Raw genomic sequence first — 26,893 nt, forward strand, 5'->3', positions numbered from 1 at the left:
TATACAGCGGAAAATATTAAATAAAAGTCATTGGTAGACAGTGCGATATTGATAAATTTAGCGAATCGAATAAAGTAACAGCACACAGACTCTGCACTGCACATGGAAATCTAGTGTCTTCGAGAAAGTACAAAGACCATATCACTATATGGACAATATGCTTTAAAGTCATAAAAGATCCATTGTAACTCCCTACCTTAAACTTGTCAATACGATCCAAGAAAATTAATATACGTGCAGTACACATTTCCGTCAATGATTAACATACTCATGTTGCAATTATGCAAATTCTATATACAGCCCGACTGAACCTTTCTACCCCGTCCCACCACAAATACCGAACGCCACCATTCGAATGCCAAGACGTGGCTTCGCCATACACTCATTAAAACTTCTGAGTCTCTTCAAACACGATACCCACATTCTCCGTCGAGCGGGAGGGCACCTGATTGGCCGGCTCAGTGGAACTCAGAGAGTTCTTTATAAAGACGAAATTTGTTGGCGGCAATCGATAACTAGGCATAAGTATGTATCTCTGCAGTAAACCTACAAGAGATAATTAAATAGTTTTCTCACGAAGTCAAAAATTTTAAATTTTAATGCTGTTTCACATGAGTCGTCAGTTTATATACCTATTACAGGTATCACCATATACGCACATTTGGGAATTATTGTTTGAGTAATATTCATTACCACCAATATTTCAATTAGTAGTTCTAAAGGCATGTAGTGTTAGAGTTCTAATTGCATATACAGGTTTTTTTCTGCAACTTATACTATCCCCTATGTTGGACATAAAAGTTTCTTCTAGTTCCCTCCCATTCATATGACATAGTGACTGGTGCCCGTGTGGTAACTAAGAACTGTTCTCAATTACATCTCCCACGAATTATTGCAAGACTCTGAAAACAGGAACAAACCACAAGGGAAACACACAACTTTTAAAATACATACACTTTATTGCGTCTTACACAGTTACATTATTTCAAGTAAATCAGAATTTACAAACATATGATATTCACTTTATTATACTCAGTAGGCACTGGGTGTGTCTGTTCAAAAAATTTGAAAATTTGAGTGGACTTCAGAAGAATAATTGATCAGTCCGAAATAATTGCTACCTGCTCAATCTCGCTGCTCCTTCAAGTTGCCTAGTACAAAGGCAAATAGGATCACATGATACTTTCTCACAAGAAATCGGTTATAATACGAATATTACAACATTGTTTTCAATTGTTACATATGTATCACGGCAAATCAGTGGGAAAGAAATTTGTGGCCACACACTTATGGAGACAGGTCTTGACACAATCTTTAGTTCTTCGATGAAATAGGATTAAAATGACTGACAGCTACTTTCTTTTCTTTTCCAATATGGCAAATAGATCACTATTGTGAAAGTACGGACATGAACCGATATTCAGAATTTTTTGATCAGTTAGTTTCGGATTTAGTCTTATAAAAAGTATATCTTGAGATCTTGATATATTTTCTTCGAGAAATATTAGCTGAAAACGTATCGCAAACGTTTTCACAATCTCTGTCTCCTACCATTTTGCGCACCGTTCTTAGACATTGGAAAGTCGTTCTTTTTTCACTTTTCCTACTTTTATCTGTTTCTATTAGCCGTACAACTGTAGTTAACAGTACACATACAACAGCTAGTCCATTTATGAGGCCACAGTCGCTTCACAGTGGAGGTTTTCAGGTTGAAACTGAGTACAGTTTACGATAAATGAGGAAGACTAGAGGGAAATCATTTATTGGTTTCTTCACTCTAATTCTCCATCGTTTTCTTGTATTTAACAATGAAGTTGCAATTTAGTTTCGCCTCATATTTATGTTTGCTGTACAGGACCAACAGAAGGGTAAGTAACAGAAATTTTTCTCAGCTCCATATCGTTCTAATTTCTTTCGATGCTCTCAAATATCTTCAAATTATTTTATACACAGTTTATTCATTGGTAGTAATTTGAAAGGAAATATACTGATAATGTGGGTTATATTCAAATTAGCTTGTGTATGCAATGACGAGCTTTTAAATCGAAACAATAAATATTCGTGTATCTGATATCGTTAATATCGTTGAAACTTGTTACGATTGTGACTGTGGTCTAAAGTGCGCACATACTAGGTCTCCGAGGTAACAACTGGAATTTCTGAGAATGCAGGGAACACAACAAATATTATCACGCTCCGTAACGTCAATGAGTTCAGCTTCTTTCGCTGAATACAAAAATTGTGACACCGTGTACTTTTATTACCGTAAGCTTGTGGAAACGAGCTTGATTGCTTCGTACGTTTGTTAGAAAACAATATTTGGTTTTCGCTGGCTACTTTAGGAAAGCAGATGTACTGAGGAAAGGGGGTTGTGTTACTAGTAGTGAATGATACGTTAATGGTCAGTATCTAGTAATAGTCGTATGAAATCAGTGGAATAATGTGTGTCATTTCTCTTTTTTCAGTACTCCGTTGAACGAAATGAAAAACAGGTAAGAGATATCTATATTTTCGCATAGGGGTTCTGTGATGCGCATCCTGTTGCTATTGTGTCCTTTTTAAGAAAACGGTTTGTGCGAATAATTTTCGTGCAGTGAGTGGTGTTTGAGTCATAAGATTCGTTTTGTTTGCCTCGTTCTGCATCAGAGTGTTTCGTCTCGTCTCGACTTTTCATCCAGTGACACTAGACTGAGTATGACTTTGGTATTAGTAAATCCTAAAACCTGTGTACTAAGGGCGAAATTCAACCGCAAACCTAGGAGTGAAATGGCTTCTGAAGAGATCAAGGGATCCAGATTATGGACACTTTACTATTACATTGGTACACAATCACAATTTCACGCCTATGATAGACTTGCTGTATCTCATATTTTAACTTGCTACGTTGGCATTCCATTTATGAACATAGATGGTTTTGACACCACAGTATAAATGGCAGCGTTATTGTTTTCCCCTGGGATGACTATGTGAGAATTTCCAAATCGCTCCACTCACAATGCAGTTTCTTCCGAACGGTTGCTAATCTAAGAAGCCGTATATTTCTGCTCTCTTTACAGCAGGAACAGTGCACTTCTGGTTTATTAAAAATAGTTTCGTACAAACAGTATTGCGAGATAAATGATTCAAGAGATCTGTGGTAGTCATTTTCCAGCACAAATCTTGGTAGAAAATAGTCGCAATCCATTTTCGTGGTCATATTTATAAATAGTCTTGTGTTCTTACATACCACTTTCGCGAAGATTATAAAAATAAAATTAGACACTCAGGTTGTTGCGCGTTTCCCCACTACCTGTCCGTAAGTGCAACAGAAGGAAACATATTAAATTAATACTCGCATGCATTTCACAGTGTTTTGCAGAATGTAGGTGTTGGTCTAATATAGCTCTCCAAGATCTTGAGTTTTAAGATCGAAACATTCCGAGTACATCATTCATGTGATCGAACTACTGGGCCACATCACTTTGGTACATCAAAATTCGAGTAACAAATATACAAAAACTGGTTATAATGAGTGATTTATGTATCATTCTCCAAGTTCACAAGCACTTCCTGTCTCCAAGATATGCATGTAATAGCAAATAATCCGTTATGTTAAATTAGGAATAGACTTTACTATGTCTTATTCAGTTACAAATAACATATAGAGACTGTGGATACTCAGTCAAGCGAGCTCGAAACAGACGAGTTAAGAAATTCGTCCGGTTTCACTGACATACAGACATAAAATTGTCTTTGATTTCCTGACAAGACAACGCCGAGAGAATATTGAACTTAGGCCGTTGCCAGTCTCTTAGTAACATCCGCGGCCCTAATTTCCAAATAGTCCTCGAGACGAAGCATGCATCCAGACAGTAAACAGTACTCTCGCGCCTTTGGTGCTGGAACGTCGATGCGGCGACCAGAAAAGACTTCTGTGACGTCACCAGGCTACCCTGCGAACTGCTGATGGGGACTCTCCGGGGGCAGTCCAAAGCGTCTCCGTAGCCATTGCTCCTCCCGGTGGCGGTTCATCAGTGCCTCCATAGCGCCCTGCTGACAAACACAAAATAAGTGTAATGGACAACGTTGCAATTACAGGAACTGTAGCCATCGCTTAGCAAAAACTGAATTATAAATATCCCAATATGCTGTTCATTTGCGCTTGGCGGTCGGTTTACATCATACCGTCAGACCGCGAAGTATTAAAGGTGAGCTGGCGTTGTTGGCAGCATCAACAAGATGTTGAATTTACATAACTGACTTCATCGATTCCGCCAACGTTGCAACTTATTGTGGATATTTTGGTTTGAGGATGGTTATACACAGTGTTTCAAAACTCGACGCAAGGCTTCAGGAATGGATTTTCCACATAAAAAGAAGAAAACCAGGCTGTGACAACATGTATCTGGAAATGCATAGTTATTCGAGCATGTTACTCTTTACACAGTGCACACTGACAAATTATGTAAACGTGGATGAACGGGATGATTTCGTGATGTAATAAACTTTCAGGAATAATACGTAAGGATAAAGTATCAATTTGAGGCAAGGGACCCTGGTCCGCAAACGGTTGAGTCGACAGATATCGTTGTAATAAATATGAGTGACTGTAAGTTCTTTGCTTTCGATATCTTCGGAGAAGGCAGTATGACCAGAACAAGAAAATATTTGTAGTAAACATGAGGTCTGAAACGCAGACCTTAAGGGGGGTAGGACGACAAAAGGGCCGACTTGGAGCAGGAGAGGCACCACACGACATTTTAATTTCCACTGTCTATACTTTTACAAATAAATTCAGAAAACTTTCTCGTGACCAGGAGTGATTCATAATTCACACTCTTAGCAATGTAAGTTCAAAAATATAACAAAATAATTTTTTTTACGTGTGAAATTTCATCATTTTTTCACTTACTATTGACTGCATTTGTTACTATAGGTACACTTTTCTTCATAAGTAAGAGAGATTCTTCGACGAATTTTGCACAACATACAAACCATACGTGCAGGTGTACGAAGCTCTAGAATTTATTTAATTAATGAAAAAATGAATGAGCTGTTACATTTTAAACTTCATGTTCAGAAAAAACTCAAATTTTATGGTTAATTATCTCATTTTTTACCACAGTTTTTAATAGATTTGGAAAATTCTAGAGTTTCATACACCTGTAAGTATGGTTTGTATGCTGTGCAAAATTCATCAAAGTATCTCTCTGACTTATAAACAAAAGTTTACCTATAGTAACAAATGCAGCCAATAGTAAGTGAGAAAATGATGAAATTTCACACGTAAAAAAATTTTTTTTGTTATATTTTTGAACTTACATTGCTAAGAGTGTGAATTCTGAATCCCTCCTGATCATGTTGACAAAGTTTTATGGATTTATTTGTAAAACTATAGACAGTGCAAAATAAAATGTCGTGTGGTGCCTCTCCTGCTCCAAGTCGGCCCGTTTGATGTCTTACCCCACTTAAGAGCTCTGAGCACACGTTCAGCAAAAGAGATGTGTTTCACAGCAGTAGAAATGAACATGTGCCGACATGTCTCAAGGTATGCGCCTTAGGGCTTGTGCTTCTACAGGTCATTTTTCTCTTGTTTTGGTCCATACGACTACCTTTCAAAATATGGAAAGCAAATATCTTGCAGTAGATGAGATCCATTCTAAGATGCATCAGAAAGGTTTTCGCTCTTAACTTTCGACTCGCTCGTTTCCGGATCAGGGTCCACTGCCTCACGTTGATAGATTTATCTTGCTCTATTACCCCTGAAAGTTTGTGATATCGTCACGGAATCATCCTGTACATCTATGTCCTTATAATTTGTCAATGTGCACTACTTAACAGTAACATGCACAAATAACTCGGCAACTATGCATTTCCCGACTCATGCTGACATAGCCCTTTTTCTCCTTGTTACATGACGAATCCCTTTATGAAGTTTTGCCGTCGAGTTTTGAAACACACTGTATAAGCGAAACTGGTCAACAAAAACAATTTGTAATGTTTTATGAGCAATTTTTTTAAAGTTGAGCACTGATGTACGTGCTATATTTTATTAATCGAACTGTACTGAAAAACTTTAAACGCAATTTTTAATTACTAAATGAAATCCAAAATGCATTTTCATGCAGCAGCACTAATTAAACAGGAAAACTTGATTAAGTGTGATCGTTGAACGGCATTGTGGGATCAATTTTAGATGTTTCTTCACTGAAAGTGAATTAAGAAATTTACTAATATCATGTCAGATGCAATAAAATTTATAAAATCTGAGAAACAATAATACTCAGTTTATAAGGATATCAACGATCACAAACAATAAAACATCTTTCTATTGCATGCGACGTGCTCCCACTACTATTTACTGATCTTTTTACAGGATGATGATTTTACATAGGCAATTTGTGGGGGGGGGGGGGGGGAATTTTTCCTAATGTTAAGGTCAATCTTCAGCTTGATGTCCGGCAGTATGTTACTGACAATACTGAATCACATGAAAATGGCATCAAAGGCCGGAACCTAGGCCGTAATTAAATAAACAACAATACGGTCAAATTTCTGTGTGATCATTTAAAAAATAAACAAAAATTAACAGTAGATTCAATTGTTTCATACTAGAATTACGTCAGTATTACTGCCCTGTAGCGGCTAGCAGTAGGGACGTAACGTTGCACTGAACTGTATTTTGTGTGCCGGTTGCAATATGCGACACTGAGTTTTTCACCACTCAAAAGAATTGATCTATATATCCTAGAATTATACATTTAACTAACTTGCCTTTGGATCTGGGCATTTCTGTTCACGGTCTTTTAAGAGCTCTCCAACCTGTGTATTCATGCTGAGGTTCTGGAGGAATTAGCCGCCAAATTTGGCGTGAACATTATTCGTAGGTGCTAGTTACCTAGTCCCTTGTTGCCAGAGATTTCTATATTGTACTCTCTCTTAGCATTTGTCCTGGAAATGACCGTAGCTTGTGTAGTTCATACTCCCGGCAGTAGCACAAAGCTAAAAAAAAACTCCGTGAGACATTTATAACGCTAGCATCCCAGAAACAGTGATACCAACAGTCCGGAAGGCGAGCTTCACATACACGAATCACTTTTAGGGCAAATAGCTATAGTGACACTTTTATAAAGAAGTATATGATGACAAGGGACAAGATCAAGAGCACGCAGGGGGACCCGTCATGACCAATCACGTCCGTATCACACGTATGGAAGCGTTAGTGATGGAATGGATAACATCTTTCACAAAGGAAAAAATTTTAAGTGTGTTGGATAGTTGTCAGTGTAGTTTGTGTTGTGAATGGGAAACAAATGGATAGAGGATAAAATACAATACCGGAGGAAGCTTGGTACACTTCCAGAGCAGCTAGGAGCAGCTATTTCCATGTGTGGACCAACAACAAAATCTGGTCCATTCAATCCATGTAACATACGATATATACTTCGATAATGTGGCGATCACGTTCATTGACGTCTCTTATTTTTTCGCATTCCTCGATGTCTGGCGACGATACCCAGGTCCATCAGTAATCGAAACGATCACATTTGCAGCGACCACCTTACAACATTGCTGGGTCTTTGTGATCCGTTAACACAAATGAAGACATTTTGATTTCCTGGCAGCTATAAACATTTAATATATTACAAACTACATGCACTTGGAAACGAAGGAACTGCTATTCGACTGCTATTCAAACATGCATTTCACTTGAATAGAGGGAAAGAAACATATGGAGAGTTAATTTGCTGTTTTCTTCAGTATGGATCTTATAGAAATATTCATCGTGCTAGACGTTACTGCTTTTGCAATTTTATATAAGCTTGTGTTTAATTTTTTGCACGTAGCGGTGAGAAAATAAAGGAAAATACGCCAACACGGAAGATGTTACTTTCAGACAGGCAGAAGAGTTCGTTCTAGATGAGAGCATCGTCAGAAGTTTACCATCGCTGTTTACAAAAAGAAGCAGGCTATATACCTCTCGACCAACGCAAATTAGCCGAACCTGTCTTTCCGGTGGTAATCAAACGCTAGGGCCCAAGCCTTGGCCGTATGTTTTCCTTGCTAATGAGCTGTGTTTACAGCAAAAGCGGAAGGCAAACACTACAGATTACAGACCACGCAATTGCACCGTATCTGTTTCTATTTATTTAAATATCGAGAAACCGCCGGTCTGTTTGTGGAAGATGAAGCCACACAGTCTCAGGCAGCCATGCTAGCAGTCCTGCAGCAGTCGAGCTTCTGCCCGAGTAAACGGGAGTTTTACTTAATTTGTTGTTGTTTTCCGTCTGAAGACTGACGTGAATCTGCTCTCCACGGACTCTATCCTGTGCAAGCCTCTTCACCTCCGAGTAACTACTGCAACATACATCCATCTGAATGTGCTTACTGTATTCACCTCATGCTCTCCCTCTACGAGTTTTACCACTCAGACTTCCCTCTAATACTGAACTGGTGATCCTTCAGTATCTCAGAATGTGTCCTATTAACCGATCCCTCCCTTTGGACAATTAGGTCACAACTTTCTAGTCTCCCAAATTCAGTTCAGTACTTCACCATTAATTACGTGATCGACACATCTAATCTTCAGCGTTCTTCTTCTGTGCCACCATATTTCGGAAGTTTCTACTCACATTTTGTCTAAATTGTTTACCTGCCATTTTTCCCTTCCATACAAGGCTACGCTCCACACAAATACCTTCAGAAAAGACTTCCTAACATTGAAACCTATATTCAATGTTAATACATTCCTCTTCTTCAAGAATTATTTTCTTGCCCTTTCATTTTAGATTTTACATCGTCTCTACTTCGGTCATCATCACTTATTTTGTTGCCCAAATAGAAAAACTCATCTGCTACGTTATGTTTCTCGTTCCCTAATCTGATTCCCTTAGCATCAAATGATTTAATTCGATTACATTCCTTTATCCTTATTTTGCTTTTGTTGATGTTCATCTTATATCCTCCTTCGGAAACAATGTCCATTCCGTTCAAGTCCTTTACTGTCTCTGAAAAAATTACGATGTCATCGGCAAACCTCAAAGTTTTTACTTCTTCTCTCTGAACTTTAATTCCTACTCCTAATTTTTCTTTGTTGCTTGTTCCGTATACAGACAGAATAACGTTGCGGACAGGCTACAGCGCTGTCTCACGTCTTTCTCAACCACTGCTTCCCTTTCATGCCCTCGACTCCTAGTACCGCCATCTGGTTTCTGTAAAAGTTGAACGTAGACTTTCGTTCCTTGTATTTTACCGTAGTTACCTTCAGAATTTCCAATAGACTATTCCGCTCAACATTGTCAAAAGCTTTCTCTAAGTCGACGAATCCTGTAAATGTAGGTTTGCCTTTCACTAATCTACACTCCTGGAAATTGAAATAAGAACACCGTGAATTCATTGTCCCAGGAAGGGGAAACTTTATTGACACATTCCTGGGGTCAGATACATCACATGATCACACTGACAGAACCACAGGCACATAGACACAGGCAACAAAGCATGCACAATGTCGGCACTAGTACATTGTATATCCACCTTTCGCAGCAATGCAGGCTGCTATTCTCCCATGGAGACGATCGTAGAGATGCTAGATGTAGTCCTGTGGAACGGCTTGCCATGCCATTTCCACCTGGCGCCTCAGTTGGACCAGCGTTCGTGCTGGACGTGCAGACCGCGTGAGACGACGCTTCATCCAGTCCCAAACATGCTCAATGGGGGACAGATCCGGAGATCTTGCTGGCCAGGGTAGTTGACGTACACCTTCTAGAGCACGTTGGGTGGCACGGGATACATGCGGACGTGCATTGTCCTGTTGGAACAGCAAGTTCCCTTGCCGGTCTAGGAATGGTAGAACGATGGGTTCGATGACGGTTTGGATGTACCGTGCACTATTCAGTGTCCCCTCGACGATCACCAGTGGTGAACGGCCAGTGTAGGAGATCGCTCCCCACACCATGATGCCGGGTGTTGGCCCTGTGTGCCTCGGTCGTATGCAGTCCTGATTGTGGCGCTCACCTGCACGGCGCCAAACACGCATACGACCATCATTGGCACCAAGGCAGAAGCGACTCTCATCGCTGAAGACGACACGTCTCCATTCGTCCCTCCATTCACGCCTGTCGCGACACCACTGGAGGCGGGCTGCACGATGTTGGGGCGTGAGCGGAAGACGGCCTAACGGTGTGCGGGACCGTAGCCCAGCTTCATGGAGACGGTTGCGAATGGTCCTCGCCGATACCCCAGGAGCAACAGTGTCCCTAATTTGCTGGGAAGTGGCGGTGCGGTCCCCTACGGCACTGTGTAGGATCCTACGGTCTTGGCGTGCATCCGTGCGTCGCTGCGGTCCGGTCCCAGGTCGACGGGCACGTGCACCTTCCGCCGACCACTGGCGACAACATCGATGTACTGTGGAGACCTCACGCCCCACGTGTTGAGCAATTCGGCGGTACGTCCACCCGGCCTCCCGCATGCCCACTATACGCCCTCGCTCAAAGTCCGTCAACTGCACATACGGTTCACGTCCACGCTGTCGCGGCATGCTACCAGTGTTAAAGACTGCGATGGAGCTCCGTATGCCACGGCAAACTGGCTGACACTGACGGCGGCGGTGCACAAATGCTGCGCAGCTAGCGCCATTCGACGGCCAACACCGCGGTTCCTGGTGTGTCCGCTGTGCCGTGCGTGTGATCATTGCTTGTACAGCCTTCTCGCAGTGTCCGGAGCAAGTATGGTGGGTCTGACACACCGGTGTCAATGTGTTCTTTTTTCCATTTCCAGGAGTGTATCTTTTAAGATAAGCCGTAGGGTGAGTATTGCCTCGCATGTTTCTACATTTCTCTGACATCCAAACTGATCTTTCCCGAGGTCTGCCTCTACCGGTTTCCCCACATTTCTGTAAAGAACAGGTGTTGGTATCTTGTAACCATGATTTGTTAAACTGATAAACTAATTTCCTCATCTATCAGCAACTGCTTTCTTTGAAATTAGAATTATCAAATTCTTCTTGAAGTCTGCGGCTATTTCGCCTGTTTCATACATATTGCACAAAAGATGGAAGAGTTTTGTCATAGCTAGCTCTTCCAAGGCTATCAGTAGTTCTGGCGGAATGTCATCAACTCCTGGAGTTTTGTTTCGACTTAGACGTCTCAGAGCTTTTTCCGCAGTAAAGTATCTCCCACCTCATATTCATCTACGTTCACTTCCCTTTGTACAATATTGCCTCAATGTTCGTCTCCGTGGTATATGCCCTCTACATACTCCTTCCACCTCTTTCTCTTCTTTGCTTAGGACTGGTTTACCATCTGAGCTCCTAATATGCATACAGTACAGCTGCTTCGTTTTTCCCCAAAGGCCTCCTTAATTTTCCTGTATGCAGTACCTATCATTTAGTGAAATATGCTTCTAAATCCTTAGATTTTTCCTGTAGGCATTCCGGTTTAGCAGTTTTGCACTTCCTGTTATTGTCATCTTTTATACATTTTTATTCCCTTTCTGATGCTTCATTTCCTACATTTTTAAATTTGCTCCTTTCATCAGTTAAATTCAATTTCTCTTGTGTTATACAAGTATTCCTGCTAGGTCTTGTCCTTTCACCTGTTTGATTCTCAGTTGCCTTCACTACTTAATCTCTTGAAACTACCCATTCGTCTTCTACTGTATTCCTTTTTCCTGTTCTATTCAACCGTTGCCTGATGTTCTCTCCGAAACTCTCAACAACCTCTGGTTGGAAGCAAGTATGCCGCTGGCGCTACACGCTCATCCCGGAGACACCCCACTGCTGTCACTTGTGATGTTTTGGACGCAGACCAGCATTGCCTGGTGTGCATATCGACGATAGTTCTATGTTTCTTGGTGCCTTAATTATCGGTACGACTCCTCATCAGATATCTTCTTATTTGTTCCTCTTTCTGGACTCAGGATGTTTCCCACTAACAAATACGAACTCCGTAAGTGGGAACAGAGTTCACTACTTATTTGCTGGCGGGAGAGAAATGTCTTTCATTTCTTCATTTCTGGCACTTCCTTATTGGACGGCATTATACAGTTATCCGCGATCCCAAATACAAACAATTTTTCTCTAATTTTCTTTGTAGTGTGTTCCATAGCCCATCGCAGAGTTGAGCTGTTCCTGAAATGATGAGTTGATTCACACATTTTCCACTCTTGGTACTGGTTATTCTCTGGATATTGGAATGTTCTTCTCGTGACATCGGTTTCCTGCTACGCTCGATGGAAATAAGATAAAATAACAGAAAAAAGGTAAAACATAAATAAGTAAAGAAATAAACGTTGTCATTGACGTGCTTTGGTCCCTAAGCTTTCCTTGGTACCTGGGGCGAGAACAGGACATTGGAGCCACGTCTCAGGTTGCGACCCCTGCCCCAATTGCTCCTACCCCTTCATTTGAGAGCCAGGAAAGTTAAAAACCATCTTCGCAAATTCTTGGTTCGTACCTAGTAACTTTTTACATTTTAACTCAGTTACATGGTATCCCACATTTGTGTACTATGTTTTATTTATACTCTTTACAGTGCATCTTACACTATATTTTTAAGGTACTGCCAAAATACTTTAAGTGTATACGCTCCTGTCCCAATATAACTTACACATCCAACTCGAAATAAAGCTCATTGCTCAACAAGGAAATTTTATCGATATTCAATTGTCGGGATTGTAATTCATCGGCAATCAATATAAATGCTAAGTATTTCAGTTAATCTAAGTAGCCTGCATAATGAAAGCGGCCAGAAGTTTTTGAAAGAATGTCAAATGTTTCGTGAAATGATTTGACTCAAGGTAACAAATACAAGATTAGATATACATCCGGTGCACCTCATTTGGCATATAATGATTTCGAGTATCACTCAAAAGCACGTCAAATGTTCCTGTAAACTATTTTATTTCCTTTAGTAAAACCATGTCACAAAATACAGGACTGATTTCCTTTTACCTTTGTATTTATTTCTGTGTTTTATTCAGAAAGCATGAGCAAAGCTTTACCTTCTTAGGTTCTTAAGTCTTCGAAATGTGCTAAATTGAGCTCCTGATTCCAAGAAAGCCTTTTCGACAGTTAAATAACAAACCATTGAGTCTTTTTATACATAAAATAGCTAGACCTTGAGGAGGTAAACTTTTGGACAATTCGTATACAGCAGCTGTTCGTGAAATATTTCAATTTCCCCACAATATGATTTTCTTAATTACCCTAATTACTTTCAAGTAATTAAAATTTATTAACAAATTTGTTATCAAAATGACTCCGCATTTGTCCATTTCTTCTTTTAGCTACGAAAATTCGGACAAAAACCCATTGCATAATGAGCCATGGCGCCTTCAATCTTACCAGCATGCAATTCCACTGGCGCCACTAACTATTTGACTTGCCGGTATCGATTTGATCGTATGTCGCGGGCTAGTGTCTTTGGTCTAGGTGCGTGTTGTTGATTTGGTGGGGGCTGGAGAGGGAGTTTGCGGGAGGACATATTGTTGGCAAGTTGTTGCTGTTGGAGGACTCTGGCTGTCCGATGGGGGTCTCGAGAAGGTGCAGCTAGTTAAATCAGTCGAGGGCAAGCTTTGCCGGCTCGCTTAAGGACTAGTTGCGGCGAGCTGCAGGAATATCTACAGACGTCGCGTGCAACCTGGTCGACATCTTCCTGCCCTTCTGTGCAAGCTTAAAATTGACAGCACCTCGACGTCCGTCTGTACGGATTAGAGGCTATGACACCCCGCCTGCAATACGCAAGTCACGGCTCTGTCACACCCGAGGGAGTTAAGCGTTGTTTTCTTATTTTTCATTACTTGATATTGTAAGGCCATGTATGTGTTATGTGAAATTGGAACTGTTATATTAACAGGCCTACGAGTTACTGAGTGCACGATCATCAGTAAGTGTTGATGATTGCAATTTGTGTTCCAGGCCATATGTCGTGCAAGTGTACGGGTATTCCCCGTATAAGTTCCATGAAGGGAATTAAATTGTAACATAGTCTGTGTGGGAGGTAAAGCAACTTCTGTAGATGTGTATGCTTGAGTTACTGCATCAGCAGGCACTCATATATTGGCTTCTGAATAATAGTAATTTTAAGCAGTGCTAAATTTGTAACTTGTATCGCTTGTCGCTCGTGCAATTGGATCCGATTTTCTACTCTTCGTGTATTCTTGTATGTAGCTTTCTCTGCGCAGTTTACTGTTGCCTTTTGATGTCTGTTGGCAGGGAAGCTTTGGCGGCAGACGAAGCATTCCTTTTCCCCGGGCCCGGAACAGAGCAGTGTTTGCTTTTGCCGTGGCGGCACTTCCGTCGTCGCACGTCGTCTGGTGGCGCTAACAGCCGCGTCGTGGTGGCTCAAGTTAAGTAGACTGATGCGAGCCACGGCGGAGTGTCGCCGTTAAGCGGGAACCAGTAGTCTGCTCTATTTGGTGAATTTATTAAGCTCAGGATGTTTAAGGCGTATTTGGTAAGCCAGAGGTTCCTTCTCTCAAACTTATTTAATTACTCGTTTAAACCTTGCACTCTTATCACTGTTTTTCAGCGCATTGCATTTAAGGTCTGTTGCTTATCACTATAAACTGTCGAGCCTTACCTTGATCCACGGTCATTAGCTAACTTCAACCTTTGCGCAATTTGGCTGCTCGTTCTTTGTTGACTGTGATAGCCATTTGCTGTAGCTCCCAGCTGAAGCTGAATTTTGGCCGAACGTATATTTATTAAAGCTGATTGCCAATGTTCCTGCTGGTCTGTACAAGTTGGGAGTTGCATTTAAACTGCATGCACTCTCAATTTCCCCGTATTTTGGGCAATTGCATTTTTATTTAAGCGTCATTTTTTTAAATTCTTGGTTGGAGTGCATAGCCTGGGATTAATATTTAAGTTTTATACTTTATCAGTTTGTCTGTTTTGAGGGATTGTGTAATTTTATTGCTTAAGGAATTTTTCATTAAGGCTTATACATTGCTAAGCGGCCTTCCAAAAGCTACAGTCAGTGACGTGGCCTGTGATGCTTTCCGTAATAGGATGGATGTTATCCAATTGTGTAACGGTTGCTTAAGATTGGAAATTGTTAGTACACTTAATGGCTGTCATTGTAATTGATTTTTCGATAAATTGTTTGTGGAACCTGCTTGCAACCACGCCCAGTTGGTGCGACCTTTTCTTGTTTTTGGTAACTGTACACTTCCGGTCTGAAGCCATGCTCTTAATGGTAGAATTGTTAAAATTAGTTTTTTATGGCTTGAGCTTGTTCAAGTTTTAATTGCGACAATTTTGATTCCTTCAACATGGTTTTTTAATTGTAATGATAATATTGCTGTTAAGTAATAAAGTGTATTACCTGAAACAACAAATGACTAAACACGTGGGTCGACCTTCCGTGTGTTTTCCTTAAAGCTATCCCAACAGTTGTGAGGTATCATGTAATTTATACTGAGTCTGAGCTCCACTCAATGATTTGACCAAAACGTTTCGAGTGTCAATGTACGACAAAATACGTTAGCTTTGCGTGCTCGTTTCGATATGTTGGACTGTTTGCGAAATACGAAAATTTGTACAACCGTGATTCTCGGTGTGCACACCGCGCGAAAACCGTTCGCCAGTCAGAAAATTCGAAGTCTCGAGAACGAAGAGAGATACCATTCTGATCTGAAACTAAAATGCAATTTCGATATGTTGGCTACATTTCATACGCAGAAATGTATGGCCTAAAATGAACTAAATGAAAAGTCTACATAATGCGTTTTTGCCTCTACGTATTTAAAGATTTCATGGAGTCATTTACTTTGCTTCGTGCAGCTAAGTAACTACGACGAATAACCACAAGGAATCGAGTCCTTTACCGAGTAAAGATACAATGCTGTAAGATGAGAAAGAACCAAATGTTTTAACTTAATAGTTATCTTATAATCAAATGATAAGTATTTCACAGTAGCGACCAGTCCAGCGCTTCGCCGAGATGAGTCACAGTTGTTGCTGTTGCTACCAGGCGCTCTGCAGTGACAAAATTCACTAATGACCAGTTACACTGGGCAACAAGCAGTAGTACGGATGTCGCAGGACTTGGAAACTTTCGTAGCTATAGCTACAGTCCTGTTTTGTGGACGGAAGTAGTCGCACACTGCCAGTCGCCTATGTCGCTTAAGTAGGACGTAGCCTGATATCGTTTTTGAATTATGTTCGCCAGCTCACCAATACCCACGCCATCTGATGCTACTGGCGCGCATAACTTACGCTGGCACATATTTCTGGGCGAATGGGGAAATCAAGCATGCCGTGAAATATCTTACTGACGGCACACTTTCAATGCAAATGGTAACAGACACAGAGTTGTGACATTACGCACCTTTCGGAAGTGGTTCCTGCCACGATGTCTGAGACGGAACCACGTGGGCAGCGCTTCCAAGCCACCGCTGTCCCAGTAGTCGCTGCTCAGGCTGATATCGCTGTCCTGAACCGCCACAGGGAAGTACGAGGCGGCCGTGGTCGTGTCTGGCGTCTCCCATCTCGCTGTTCTCGTGCTCAAGTTCTGCAAATACATCGACAACATCGCATACGTGCACACATTCTGTATTTTACTTGTAAAATTGTCATCTAACTAATCATAATATCTATCGTTCCATTTCAATGTCTAGGTGGATAACTATTTGACGCTATACTGCTTCTCAGATTAGCAACAGCGACTAACGCGCAACTAGTAATTTTTCTCCGTAATGGACCACAGGCTTAATGTACTGTATCTCCACTGGTGGAAATTCTCTAAAGAAAAGAAAAACTAACACATAAGTTTAATTAAAACGTTTTAGGTATTTTACCATGTAATGTTATAGAGTTTCAGAATTTAGTCACAGAGCGAGAGGTATTTACGAGTAATTACTATTGACTTCCAGCAGTGGTACAGTGATAAGCACGCTGGACTCGCATTCTTGGACCTCAGGTGGTCAACATTCGTTTGCTGGCTTAAGACTTGGCAACTCTGGGTTTCCTGAGACGTAGAATGGTGAACGGCTCCATGTAATATTTGAGCATGCTTCAGCGACCGCCGTGCGGCTCTGACGTGGAACGATATGCGTCACAGCGAACTGTGATACCTGCTTAAACGCCTGGTCGCGAAGACCAGAAAGCTGTATACAAGAACCGTTTGTCTGAAGGGGTGCTGTGCGCTGGTATGATGCAGGGCTGTTGAAGTGGAACAGTTGGTCGCGGGCGACCGGTGGGGACGTGCCGCAACTTGGTTGTATAAGGCTTACTCAGGCAACCAGGGTTCTGTGTGAGTGGACAATTTCCCTCGCAGCTCGTGAGAGTGGGACGGAACCTTCGAAATTTAATTCTTCAATTACCAGCGTTTTTAGTGTACCGTCAGCAAATATTCACACCCACTCATCCGAACGATTGATGAAGGCTCTCAATAATCAATGAGTCGTAAAGCAGAAACTGCTTGTAGTTACCAAAAGGAAGGAGAGACATTTGAAATAGTGTCCACTTGTTATATTCCTAAACGTTTATAAGGGCTTGATGGTACCTTAAAGTCTATTAAGCGGTTATGAAATGGTTCCTTATTGGTCGAGAGTAACTGAGCAAGCAGGTGGAACCTCGGAGGAAGTCGGAAAATTTGAGTGACTGTGTCATAATTTTTGAGTTGCATAACACATTCACCTGAAGAAAGTGCGTGGTCATATGGCATGACATTATAGACATAGACGTTTCGGAACTCAAACAAGAATGGTAATCACAGCGGATAGTGGATCTGGAGCAAACGATACGAAGGTGTGTTGAAGGAATTGAGATGAGCGTCTCTTTTACTGTGACTTTCAGTTCTTCTACGCTGCCTGAACACATTACGGCAGGTTTCCTCGAACTAAAGGTTAGGCCTTAGACACTTAAACTTACGCGATACTACAAAGGCTGGTCACACGACGATGTCGGTGGCTCTGGAGCTACCCAATCTGGAGCCGAGACTGATTTGCTTTTGCTAAGCAATAGTAAATTCAGAAATTAAAAGTGACCATGCTGATCCCCTGTACAGAAGCGAAAAATAAATATAAGGTAACAAAACCACTGGTCTTTGCTAATTCGTGTTATTTCATGGTGCAGAAATGTGTATCCAAGGTGAACGCTTCGTCGTAGACAGCATCCAACGTACCATTACCTACCGCCAGAACCTGTATTTGCATCCATACATATCAAAGTAAGGTGAATAAAGACGTAGCGATCCAGGCAACTACGACAAAAGAGATGAGCAACATTTTCTCAGTGAGCACGTCGAAAACACCTCGGAATTAGAATGCCCCTCAACGCCCCCTTTCCCCATCATTCTCAAAGGGAAAGCCGCACAAAGCTTATGTCAAAAGGTGTCCGAGGCGTCAACAAGCGTCAGCCTGGCACATGTGACTCATGTGGAGGATGTCTTGGATTTCAATGCCTTGTCACCGGATCCAGGCAACTCCTTCATTCCGCCTCACTCTACATGTACCTCACCACCCACCACAACGGTAGCGTAAATCAAAACCACATAGAAGAAATGACTCCCATACTCCAGTGTAATGTGAATGGATACAGGACTCATATGGAGGAGTTGAGACTCCTAAAACAGAACAGGCCTTTTTCTCTCTGTCTCTAAGAGACTCGTTTTTAACAGAGTGATGCGCCTGTATTAGGAGGTTATCACCTGCACAGAAAAGACGACCTTAGCGGTGGCAGGGTGAAACGTGGTGTAACACCATTCGTCAAGGACACATTCCTCTCCTCATCTTTCCCCTTAAACACTACGCTACAATTGGTCGCTGTTCTGTCACAGTGTGCTCTGTAATGTGCCTGTTGACTCTGAGGTCCTCTTCTTCGTGAACTACCCCATTCCTTTTCCTTTTTATGAGACTTTAATGCCCGCAATGCGCTATTGGGTTATAACACTTCTTGTCTCAGAGTTCACATACTTGACGATCTTACAGGAACTATAGTCCTCATACTGATGAACATTGCTCAAACTACACGCTTTAGCACGGCTACTGGTTCTCTTACAACCACAGGCCGCATCTCACGCTCGCCTGTTCTTACAAACAGTCCTCACTGGGAAGAAGATGAGGACCTTCGGGGTGGTGACCAATACCCCACCTGGATCCATCTGTCCGATGGGACACATTTCAAAACGAAGCCACCGAAATGTCTGCTCAAAATGGCTAACTGGATGCTTTACAAGCCGTTAGCTGTTTTCGATTAGTGAGACGGCGTCCGGAACTGGGTGGATCACATTACAACTGTTATCCACCACACTGCTAATGCATCCATCCCGAAGTCAGTGGTAACACGTTGTACGCAGCCTGGACCTTGGTGGAATGATGTGTGTAGGTGTGCATTCAGAGACAGAATGACGACTATTCGAATATTCAGTCGCCGCCCTACGGATGTGAATCTTCCAACCTTTTGAATGCCTTGGACAGAGACGAGGAGAACGATTTGGGAGAGTAAACACAGATACTGGATAGACGTCCTGGTTCCTTCAATAGTCTCACTTCCGCAAATAAAGAATGGAAACTGTCAGGAGAATCTCAGGGTGGAACTCACAACTGCCAATAGCAGCAGTACGAGAGCAGGAGTGTTCCATAACATCACGGAGAGACTTCTCAGACAATGGCTCAGTCGTATAAGACCATTACGCTCGATTCTAACCAGAGTCCAGCGTTCCTTCATTATCGCGAGACTCGTGTGAGGCATGTTTTTCAATTGAATTCCACCAACATTGAGGAATACAGCCAGCCTATGTCTCTGTGGGATTTGGATTCTGCTTTGTCAGTGGTTTGTGATACCACAACCAGTCACTACGCGATAACGTACAGCATGCTGAAACAACTGGACTGGTGGTGAAGAGATTCCTTCTACAGCTCTTAATGAAATTTAGATAACAGGAGACTTTCCAAATTCATGAAAAGAGTCTATTCTAATCTTCATTTTAATACTAGGGAAGGATCGACTTAGCGCAGTAATTATCATAGCATTAGTGAGACCAGTTGCATAGGAAAGTTACTATAGCATATTGTCAACCAGAATCTAGTGTGGCCCTCGAAATCAGGTTCCAACTCAGTCACTCTCAAAGCAGGTTCAGAAGGTATCTTTCTACACTCGATAACCTGAATGTGCTCGAAGCAGCAGTTCAACATGTTTTACTTTGTAACCAACACCTTATCAGTGTCTCCATCGATTTAGAAACGGCTTACAATATTTGCTACTCTTTTAGAGAAGAAAATGAGGAAAAAAGATATATGGGGGTTTCGTGGATCTCTACCCACTTTAGTACAGTCCTTTCTCGCCGACAAGTATTTCGATACAAGATTGGGAATGCCCTGCCTGACCGTTTTAAGTGAAGATAAGGTGTCCCTCGTGGTAGTGTTCGAAGTGTCATGGAATTCGTCACTCATGAACAATATTACATCCTCAGTACGGCGTCCTCTACTGTGTTCCTTGTTTGTGGACGACTTCTCCGTTTTCTGAACCTATTCAAACCTTACAACGACTGATCGGCAATTGCATTTGACGAGCATGCAGTTGGAGGGATGGTGTAACAACAAAGTTTTTATTTATCTTTGGAGTTTTAAAACTGGAAGCTACAGTTCTCACATTTAAGAAAGTGTTATCTTGGCCCCATTTTTTACGAGAAACTTAAGTGGCTGCCACACCTCAAAGAACTGAAACTGAGATGTCACAGTGCTTTAATGATCCTAAAATCCGTCAGTCATAGGTCTTGGAGAGCCGATACGGCACGTGATCTCCAATTTTATAAAGCCTTTGTGCAGGATCATCTTGAATACGGATACCACCAAAATGTTAGATCGGTACACCCCGAGAGGCTTATCGCATGACACCAGTTGCTAGCCCGTAGTGAGCCTCTGCTGTCTACTCGCTGTGTCTTCCGAGTGATAGTCTGTCCCAAACTAGTTAGAATCCCTCTGCTTCCCATGCAAAGACGGTTCCATCACCATTCACAAGCGCCGAAGCCCTTTGGGATCCAGGCGAAGGGGAGCCTTGAGTTACTGCAGACTGGGGACGTTAAAACCAGGGGTGACGTATGAGATCCCCTTGTCCAATAAAGAGGCCCAGGCTACTTTTCGAACTGACTGCTTACTGGAAGAATTGCATTTTTCAAAAATGGAATCTAACGAGGCTTTTACTGCCACCCGGATTTTATCGTCGTTGAAACGTGTGTAGGCAGAGAGATTTCACTAGCTGCCATGTCGTGTTCACGGGCATTGTCCTCAATATGGGGCTCCCAGAGCAGTTTCCAGTTTATTAAGCGAAACTGTTTGCCATCCTGTGGGCAACGGTGTAGACGAGGTAGCAAGAAAATTTCGCATATCCTCACACCCTCCTACTTCCCTTCTCGCTATTGGTCAGATGCAACCATCATATAGGATGATGATAGAATTGCATGACGCTCTTGTTCTCTTCGAAAGACAGGATAAGGAAGTAATTTCTGCTGGGTTCCGTGGCAGATAGGGATACGGGCAAAGTGACTCGCTGATGCAGCTCCCTTCCACCTGCTACTTGCTGTTCAGTCCCCGTGCTGACTGTCACCTCATTTGTGACCAAGAAGACCATGTGGTGGTGAGAGATTCAGTGGATGAAATTCACAAATACTAAGCTACGTTCCGTAAAATCTCCAGTACGGTCGTGGTTTGGCTCCTGCTGACTACGACGAGCAGAAGAAGTGACTGTTACAAGGCCTAGTGTGGGACACTTTTCACTGATCCATGTCTTTATCTTACGTAGCGAGGAGCCCAGTGTGCCACAGATGTGAGACACAGCTGTCGATACGTCATAAGCCGGCCGCTGTGGTCGAGCGTTTCTAGGCGCTTCAGTCTGAAACCGCGTGACCGCTACGGTCACGGGTTCGAATCCTGCCTTGGGCATGGATGTGTGTGGTGTCCTTAGGTTGGTTAGGTTTAAGTAGTTCTAAGTTCGGCGCGGACTGATGACCTCAGAAGTTAAGTCCCATAGTGCTTAGAGCCATTTGAACCATTTGCTCAGAGCCATTTGAACCATTTTGATACGTAATATTTATTGTAACTGTATACTTGGAAGGAGAGACAGCATTGGTCGTATATTTTTGTTTATTATCGCAAAATCGATTTTCGGTCACTTAGTGACCATCTTCAGTGCTAGAAGTTAAAAATTTTTTTTCACATTACGATCAGAGAGTATAAAACAGAAAATCACAATTATATCTGCATATGAACATAACACGTCATATGCAGATATAATTGTGATTTTCTGTTTTATACTCTCTGATCGTAATGTGAAAAAATTTTTAACTTCTAGCACTGAAGATGGTCACTAAGTGACCGAAAATCGATTTTGCGATAGTAAACAAAAATAAACGACCAATGCTGTCTCTCCTTCCAAGTATACCCATTATCTGGTCGTAGTGCACAGGACACTATGGAGTCGCCAATCAATATTGTAACAGTGTTTCATATTACAACCAGAGGGCTGAATGCATTCTTACAGGACCTGTCCTCTATTTTAACCGATAACAAGCCGAGTTGTTTCGTGTTTAGGAGGTTTTCTTTGATTTTTTCACAACATGCTGGGTATATGATTTTAATGGAACACACAGTGACTCAGTCTAGCCACTGCTACAGTTACCTTTCCTTTTTTTTTAACCCTGTGTGTACTGGTATGTTATCCCTGATTTTATATAGACAACCTGCTGTGTTTCGGCTGACTTTTATTGAGGTATTTTCTGATGCTGAAGTTATAGATGTCGTCTTTTCAATTGTCGTGTATGCATGTTCCCGATTTACTATTATTTTGTAATAGATCTTCACCACGCTCGTCTGAGTACCATTCATGCATGTGCTGTGATGACCTCGCTGCTTAGCGTCCTCATTCACAAATCAAAATCACCGTCATCAGGACAACGCTTGAAACCCATGTCGAGCCGTAGAATTTTTTTATTTTCCCTTCATTTCCCACATCGCTTCAGACCACTAGTAGGATGGTTCCCTTGGCGGGGTATGACCGATTACCTTCCACATCCTTCCTCCTGCTCCGTCTATAATGAACGTGTCGCTTCTCTACCTTCTGACGTCTACAGGCATACAAAATATTCTATTCACACACCTATAGAGTTCTCACTGAAAAAACGTTCTTACGATTCTGAAAATATGCACTCTGTATCTTTGAGTAATTAATTAGTAGTCGTCTTAATCTAATACGATGGGCTTTCAATAAGTAGATCAACACTTTTTCTTCTGCAGCAGGTGGTTTTATTCAGGATTCCTGTGCACCATACTTTTCCTGCTTCTTTGGCTACAAAATCCTATTTTTCAACGCAATCTCCGTTCAGTGCGGTGTCCTTACGCTACATCATTGGAAGTACCTGTATGTCCATATGGTGCCACTCTACTGGTCGACGCCGGAGACAGTGTCTTGCCTCATTAATAACCACCTTTCAGAGTCCCGGAAGACCTTTACCATGATTTTACCGGATGAGGGTGCAGTTTTAAGTTGACCATTGCACCACCAGGGACTGCATCAAACAAAATAGTCCCTGAAGAGTCCATAAGACCGTCGTCACGACTTTACCAGCTGTGGGTGTGGCTTTTAATTTTTCCTTCAGAGGAAAGGTGGTGCGGAGCCGCTCCATGGACTTCCGTTTTGTTTCCTGTTTGAAGTGATGAACCCATGTTTCATTGCCCGTGACGATGTCAACAAAAAGTTGTCGTGATTAGCCTCGTAAAGTGCAAGCAGTTGCCGGCCGAAGTGGCCGAGCGGTTCTAGGCGCTTCAGTCTGGAACCGCGTGACCGCTACGGTCGCAGGTTCGAATCCTGCCTCGGGCATGGATGTGTGTGATGTCCTTAGGTTAGTTAGGTTTCAGTAGTTCTAAGTTCTAGGGGACTGATGACCTCAGCTGTAAAGTCCCATAGTGCTCAGAGCCATTTGAACCATTTTTGCAAGCAGTTCCGCACAGATTGTAATTCGTTGCTCTTCGTGGTCTTCTATTAGGTGGCGAGGAACCCAGAGAGCACACACCTTTGAGGGACGAGTGTTTCAGCAGTAACAACAGAGGCGTCCAGCAGCAACGAAATTTTTAGTTGTGATCCGTCGATTACCTCGAATGAGAGTGTCCGCACGTTCCGACACTGCAGGAGCCACATTTGTGTGGTCAGCTGACACGCCGGTGGTCTAACAAGTTTCTGCAGTCTTATTGCGAAGATGTCAGAAGCCTCGTCCAACGACTCACCGTGCTTTTGTTCACAGATAGGGTTCTGTTGACATTCCGCAAGTGTCGATGAATATCTGCGATGCTGTGCTTTTCATCCAAATGAGACTGGAAGACAACTCTCTGCCTGGAACGCACACCTGTTACAAACGTCGTCTTGAGTGTTACATATAATTCCGCCACGTACTGGAATTTCATGAACCTACAAGAGCTGAAGCGGCAATATTCCACGATTTTCGACAAGATTTCACAAACAGAACGAGAAATATGTGTTACATTACTTAATGAACCCCCCCCCCGTAATCACCAAATAAGTTTACCAAATAAATAAATAAATAAACACCTGAAAACTGACCACTGGACGGTCAAGCGCTGTAATATGAGTCGATGTGGAGATTTGACACAATGGGGCATAAGAGTTTTCATGTTTGAACGTGGGTATGACGACACAGTGAGCGAAGTTGCTATCTTTGTTGGTATACATAGGTTAACTGTCCAGTGCGCCTACAAGGGATGGCGTACCACACGCAGCCATGTTACACGGTGTGTATGATCGTAGAAGGATCCAAAAGTTGGGGAGTGGAGAAGAGTGAAACCCCTCAATAATGAATATCGATTTCAGACCCGAAAGAATTGCTCCTGCAAGTGAACGCAAATCCGTCTTAATCAGTTTCCCAGCAAACCTAGCGAAGAGAACTGCATGTACTGGACATCAGAGAAAAATTTATTGCTCGTAGAAGCACATAAAGATGCTCATCTGCAGTGTGTCAAATAACACAGAAACTTGGAAGTAAGTCACTGGACTCGCACAGCATTGTTCAGTGAATCTCATTTTGCCTTCTTTCAAATGACACATGACGTCGAGTGCAACGATGCTATGGGTTGTTGAACCCACAGTATATTGTGGGTGCATTTCAGGTCATAGGTGATTCTGTGATGGTTTGATTTTTCGTGTCAGGACTTGGTTACCTTGAACATGAACAAGGATTTTACTTCAACACTCTAGGAGAGCAAGGGTTATCCTCCTTCCTATATATTTGCAATTGGTCTGATGTCTCAAGATGTTAAAAGCCAAAGTCTCAGGTTTACACACAGAGCTCCATGGTTTGACGAGCATCGAGGCATCCCCTTGCACTTCCACTTGTCCTCTAAACAGCTGGAAGTTAATCACATTGCAATTGTCTAGGTTTACACTCTAAGACAAAACAAGAACAAACGACGCACAAAGGAGTTAATCCAATGGGACGGAATTCGGTGGATGTACATGTACAGACAAATAAATGACTTCAGTTTCAGGAAAAATTGATGATTTATTGAAGAGAAGAAACTTCACAAATTGTTGAAGCCGATACGGCATTGGTTCACCTCTGGATCTTGTGCAAACAGTTATGCGGTTTGGCATTGATTGATAAAGTTCGATAACGGAAAATGATTCAAGATGTTCGAAATTCTAAGAAAAATAGGGGAAGCTTTAGGGAGAGAGACCGGTAACATACAATATGAACAAGTGACAAGAGTGAATAATAAGAGTGAACGAACGAGAACGAAGTGCTCAGATTGAAAGAGTGTATGAGACAGGGATGTAGTCTTTCGTCCCTACTGCTCAATCTGTACATCGAAGAAATAGTAATGGAAACAAAAGAAAGGTTCAGGAGTGAAATTAAAAAGCAAAGTGGAAAGACATCAATGATACAATTCACTGATGACTTTTTTATCTTGAGTGAATGTGAAGAAGAATTACATGATCTGCTAAATCGAATGAAAAGTGTAATGAGTGCAGAATATTGATTGAGAGCAAATCTAATAAAGACGAAAGTAATGAGAAGCAGCATAAATGAGAACAGCCAGAAACATAACATCAAATGGTTCAAATGGCTCTGAGCACTATGGGACTTAACATCCGTGGTCATCAGTCCCCTAGAACTTAGAACTACTTAAATCTAACTAACCTAAGGACATCACACACATCTATGCCCGAGGCAGGATTCGAACCTGCGACCGCAGCGGTCACGCGGTTCCAGACTGAAGCGCCTAGAACCGCACGGCCACACCGGCCGGCCTTAACATCAAGATGAAAGTAATGAATTCTCGACGTAGGCAACAAAATAACCAATGAAGTACGGAGGAAGAAGGACATCCAAAGCATACTGTCACTGGCAGAAAAGACATTTCCGGCCAAGATAAGTCTACTAGTATCAAACGTAGATCTTGATTTGAGGAAGAAATTTTGAAAATGTACGTTGAAGCACAGCACTGTGTGGTAGAACCATGATCCGTGGGAAAACCAGAACAGAAGAGAATCGAAGCGTTTGAGATGTGGTGCTAGAGATGAATGTAGAATATTATGTGGACTGATAAAGTAAGAAATGAGGAGGTTCTGCGCGGAGGAAACGGATATGTGGAAAACACTGACAAGGAGAAGGGGCAGGATGACAGGACATCTCGGAAGACATTAGGGAATGACATCCACTGGAGGTGTGGAGGATAACATCTGTAGAGGAAGACAGAAACTGGAACACATCCAGCAAATAATTGAGAATGTATGTCGCAAGTGCTACTCTGAGATGATGAGGTTCGCCCAGAAGAGGAATTCGTGGTGGCACGCATCAAACCAGTCACAAGACTTTTCATTAAACAAATAAAAGAAATAAAAGCCGGACCCCTTCGGTTATCATCCGTGACAAACCCGTACGTCGACGATATTGAGCTAGAC

General features: G+C 42.1%; 1 protein-coding gene across 3 annotated transcripts in view; it reads right to left on the reverse strand.

Moving 5' to 3' along the window:
• Nucleotides 1-968: 968 nt before the first annotated feature.
• Nucleotides 969-26,893, reverse strand: part of LOC126466578 (serine/arginine repetitive matrix protein 1-like) — a 636,028-nt gene continuing 610,103 nt past the window's right edge. For 2 of the 3 annotated variants that reach the window (XM_050096398.1, XM_050096395.1), the window contains 2 exons: nucleotides 16,311-16,493; nucleotides 969-4,032 (listed from right to left, as the gene is read on the reverse strand). In XM_050096398.1, coding sequence (XP_049952355.1) covers nucleotides 3,928-4,032; nucleotides 16,311-16,493 — 288 coding nt within the window. In that variant the 3' untranslated portion in view covers nucleotides 969-3,927. The remainder of the gene's footprint in view (nucleotides 4,033-16,310; nucleotides 16,494-26,893) is intronic. The other variant, XM_050096396.1, reaches the window with a different exon arrangement.

Source organism: Schistocerca serialis, chromosome 1 (assembly GCF_023864345.2).
Source record: "Schistocerca serialis cubense isolate TAMUIC-IGC-003099 chromosome 1, iqSchSeri2.2, whole genome shotgun sequence".
NCBI classification, from domain to species: Eukaryota; Metazoa; Arthropoda; class Insecta; order Orthoptera; family Acrididae; genus Schistocerca; species Schistocerca serialis.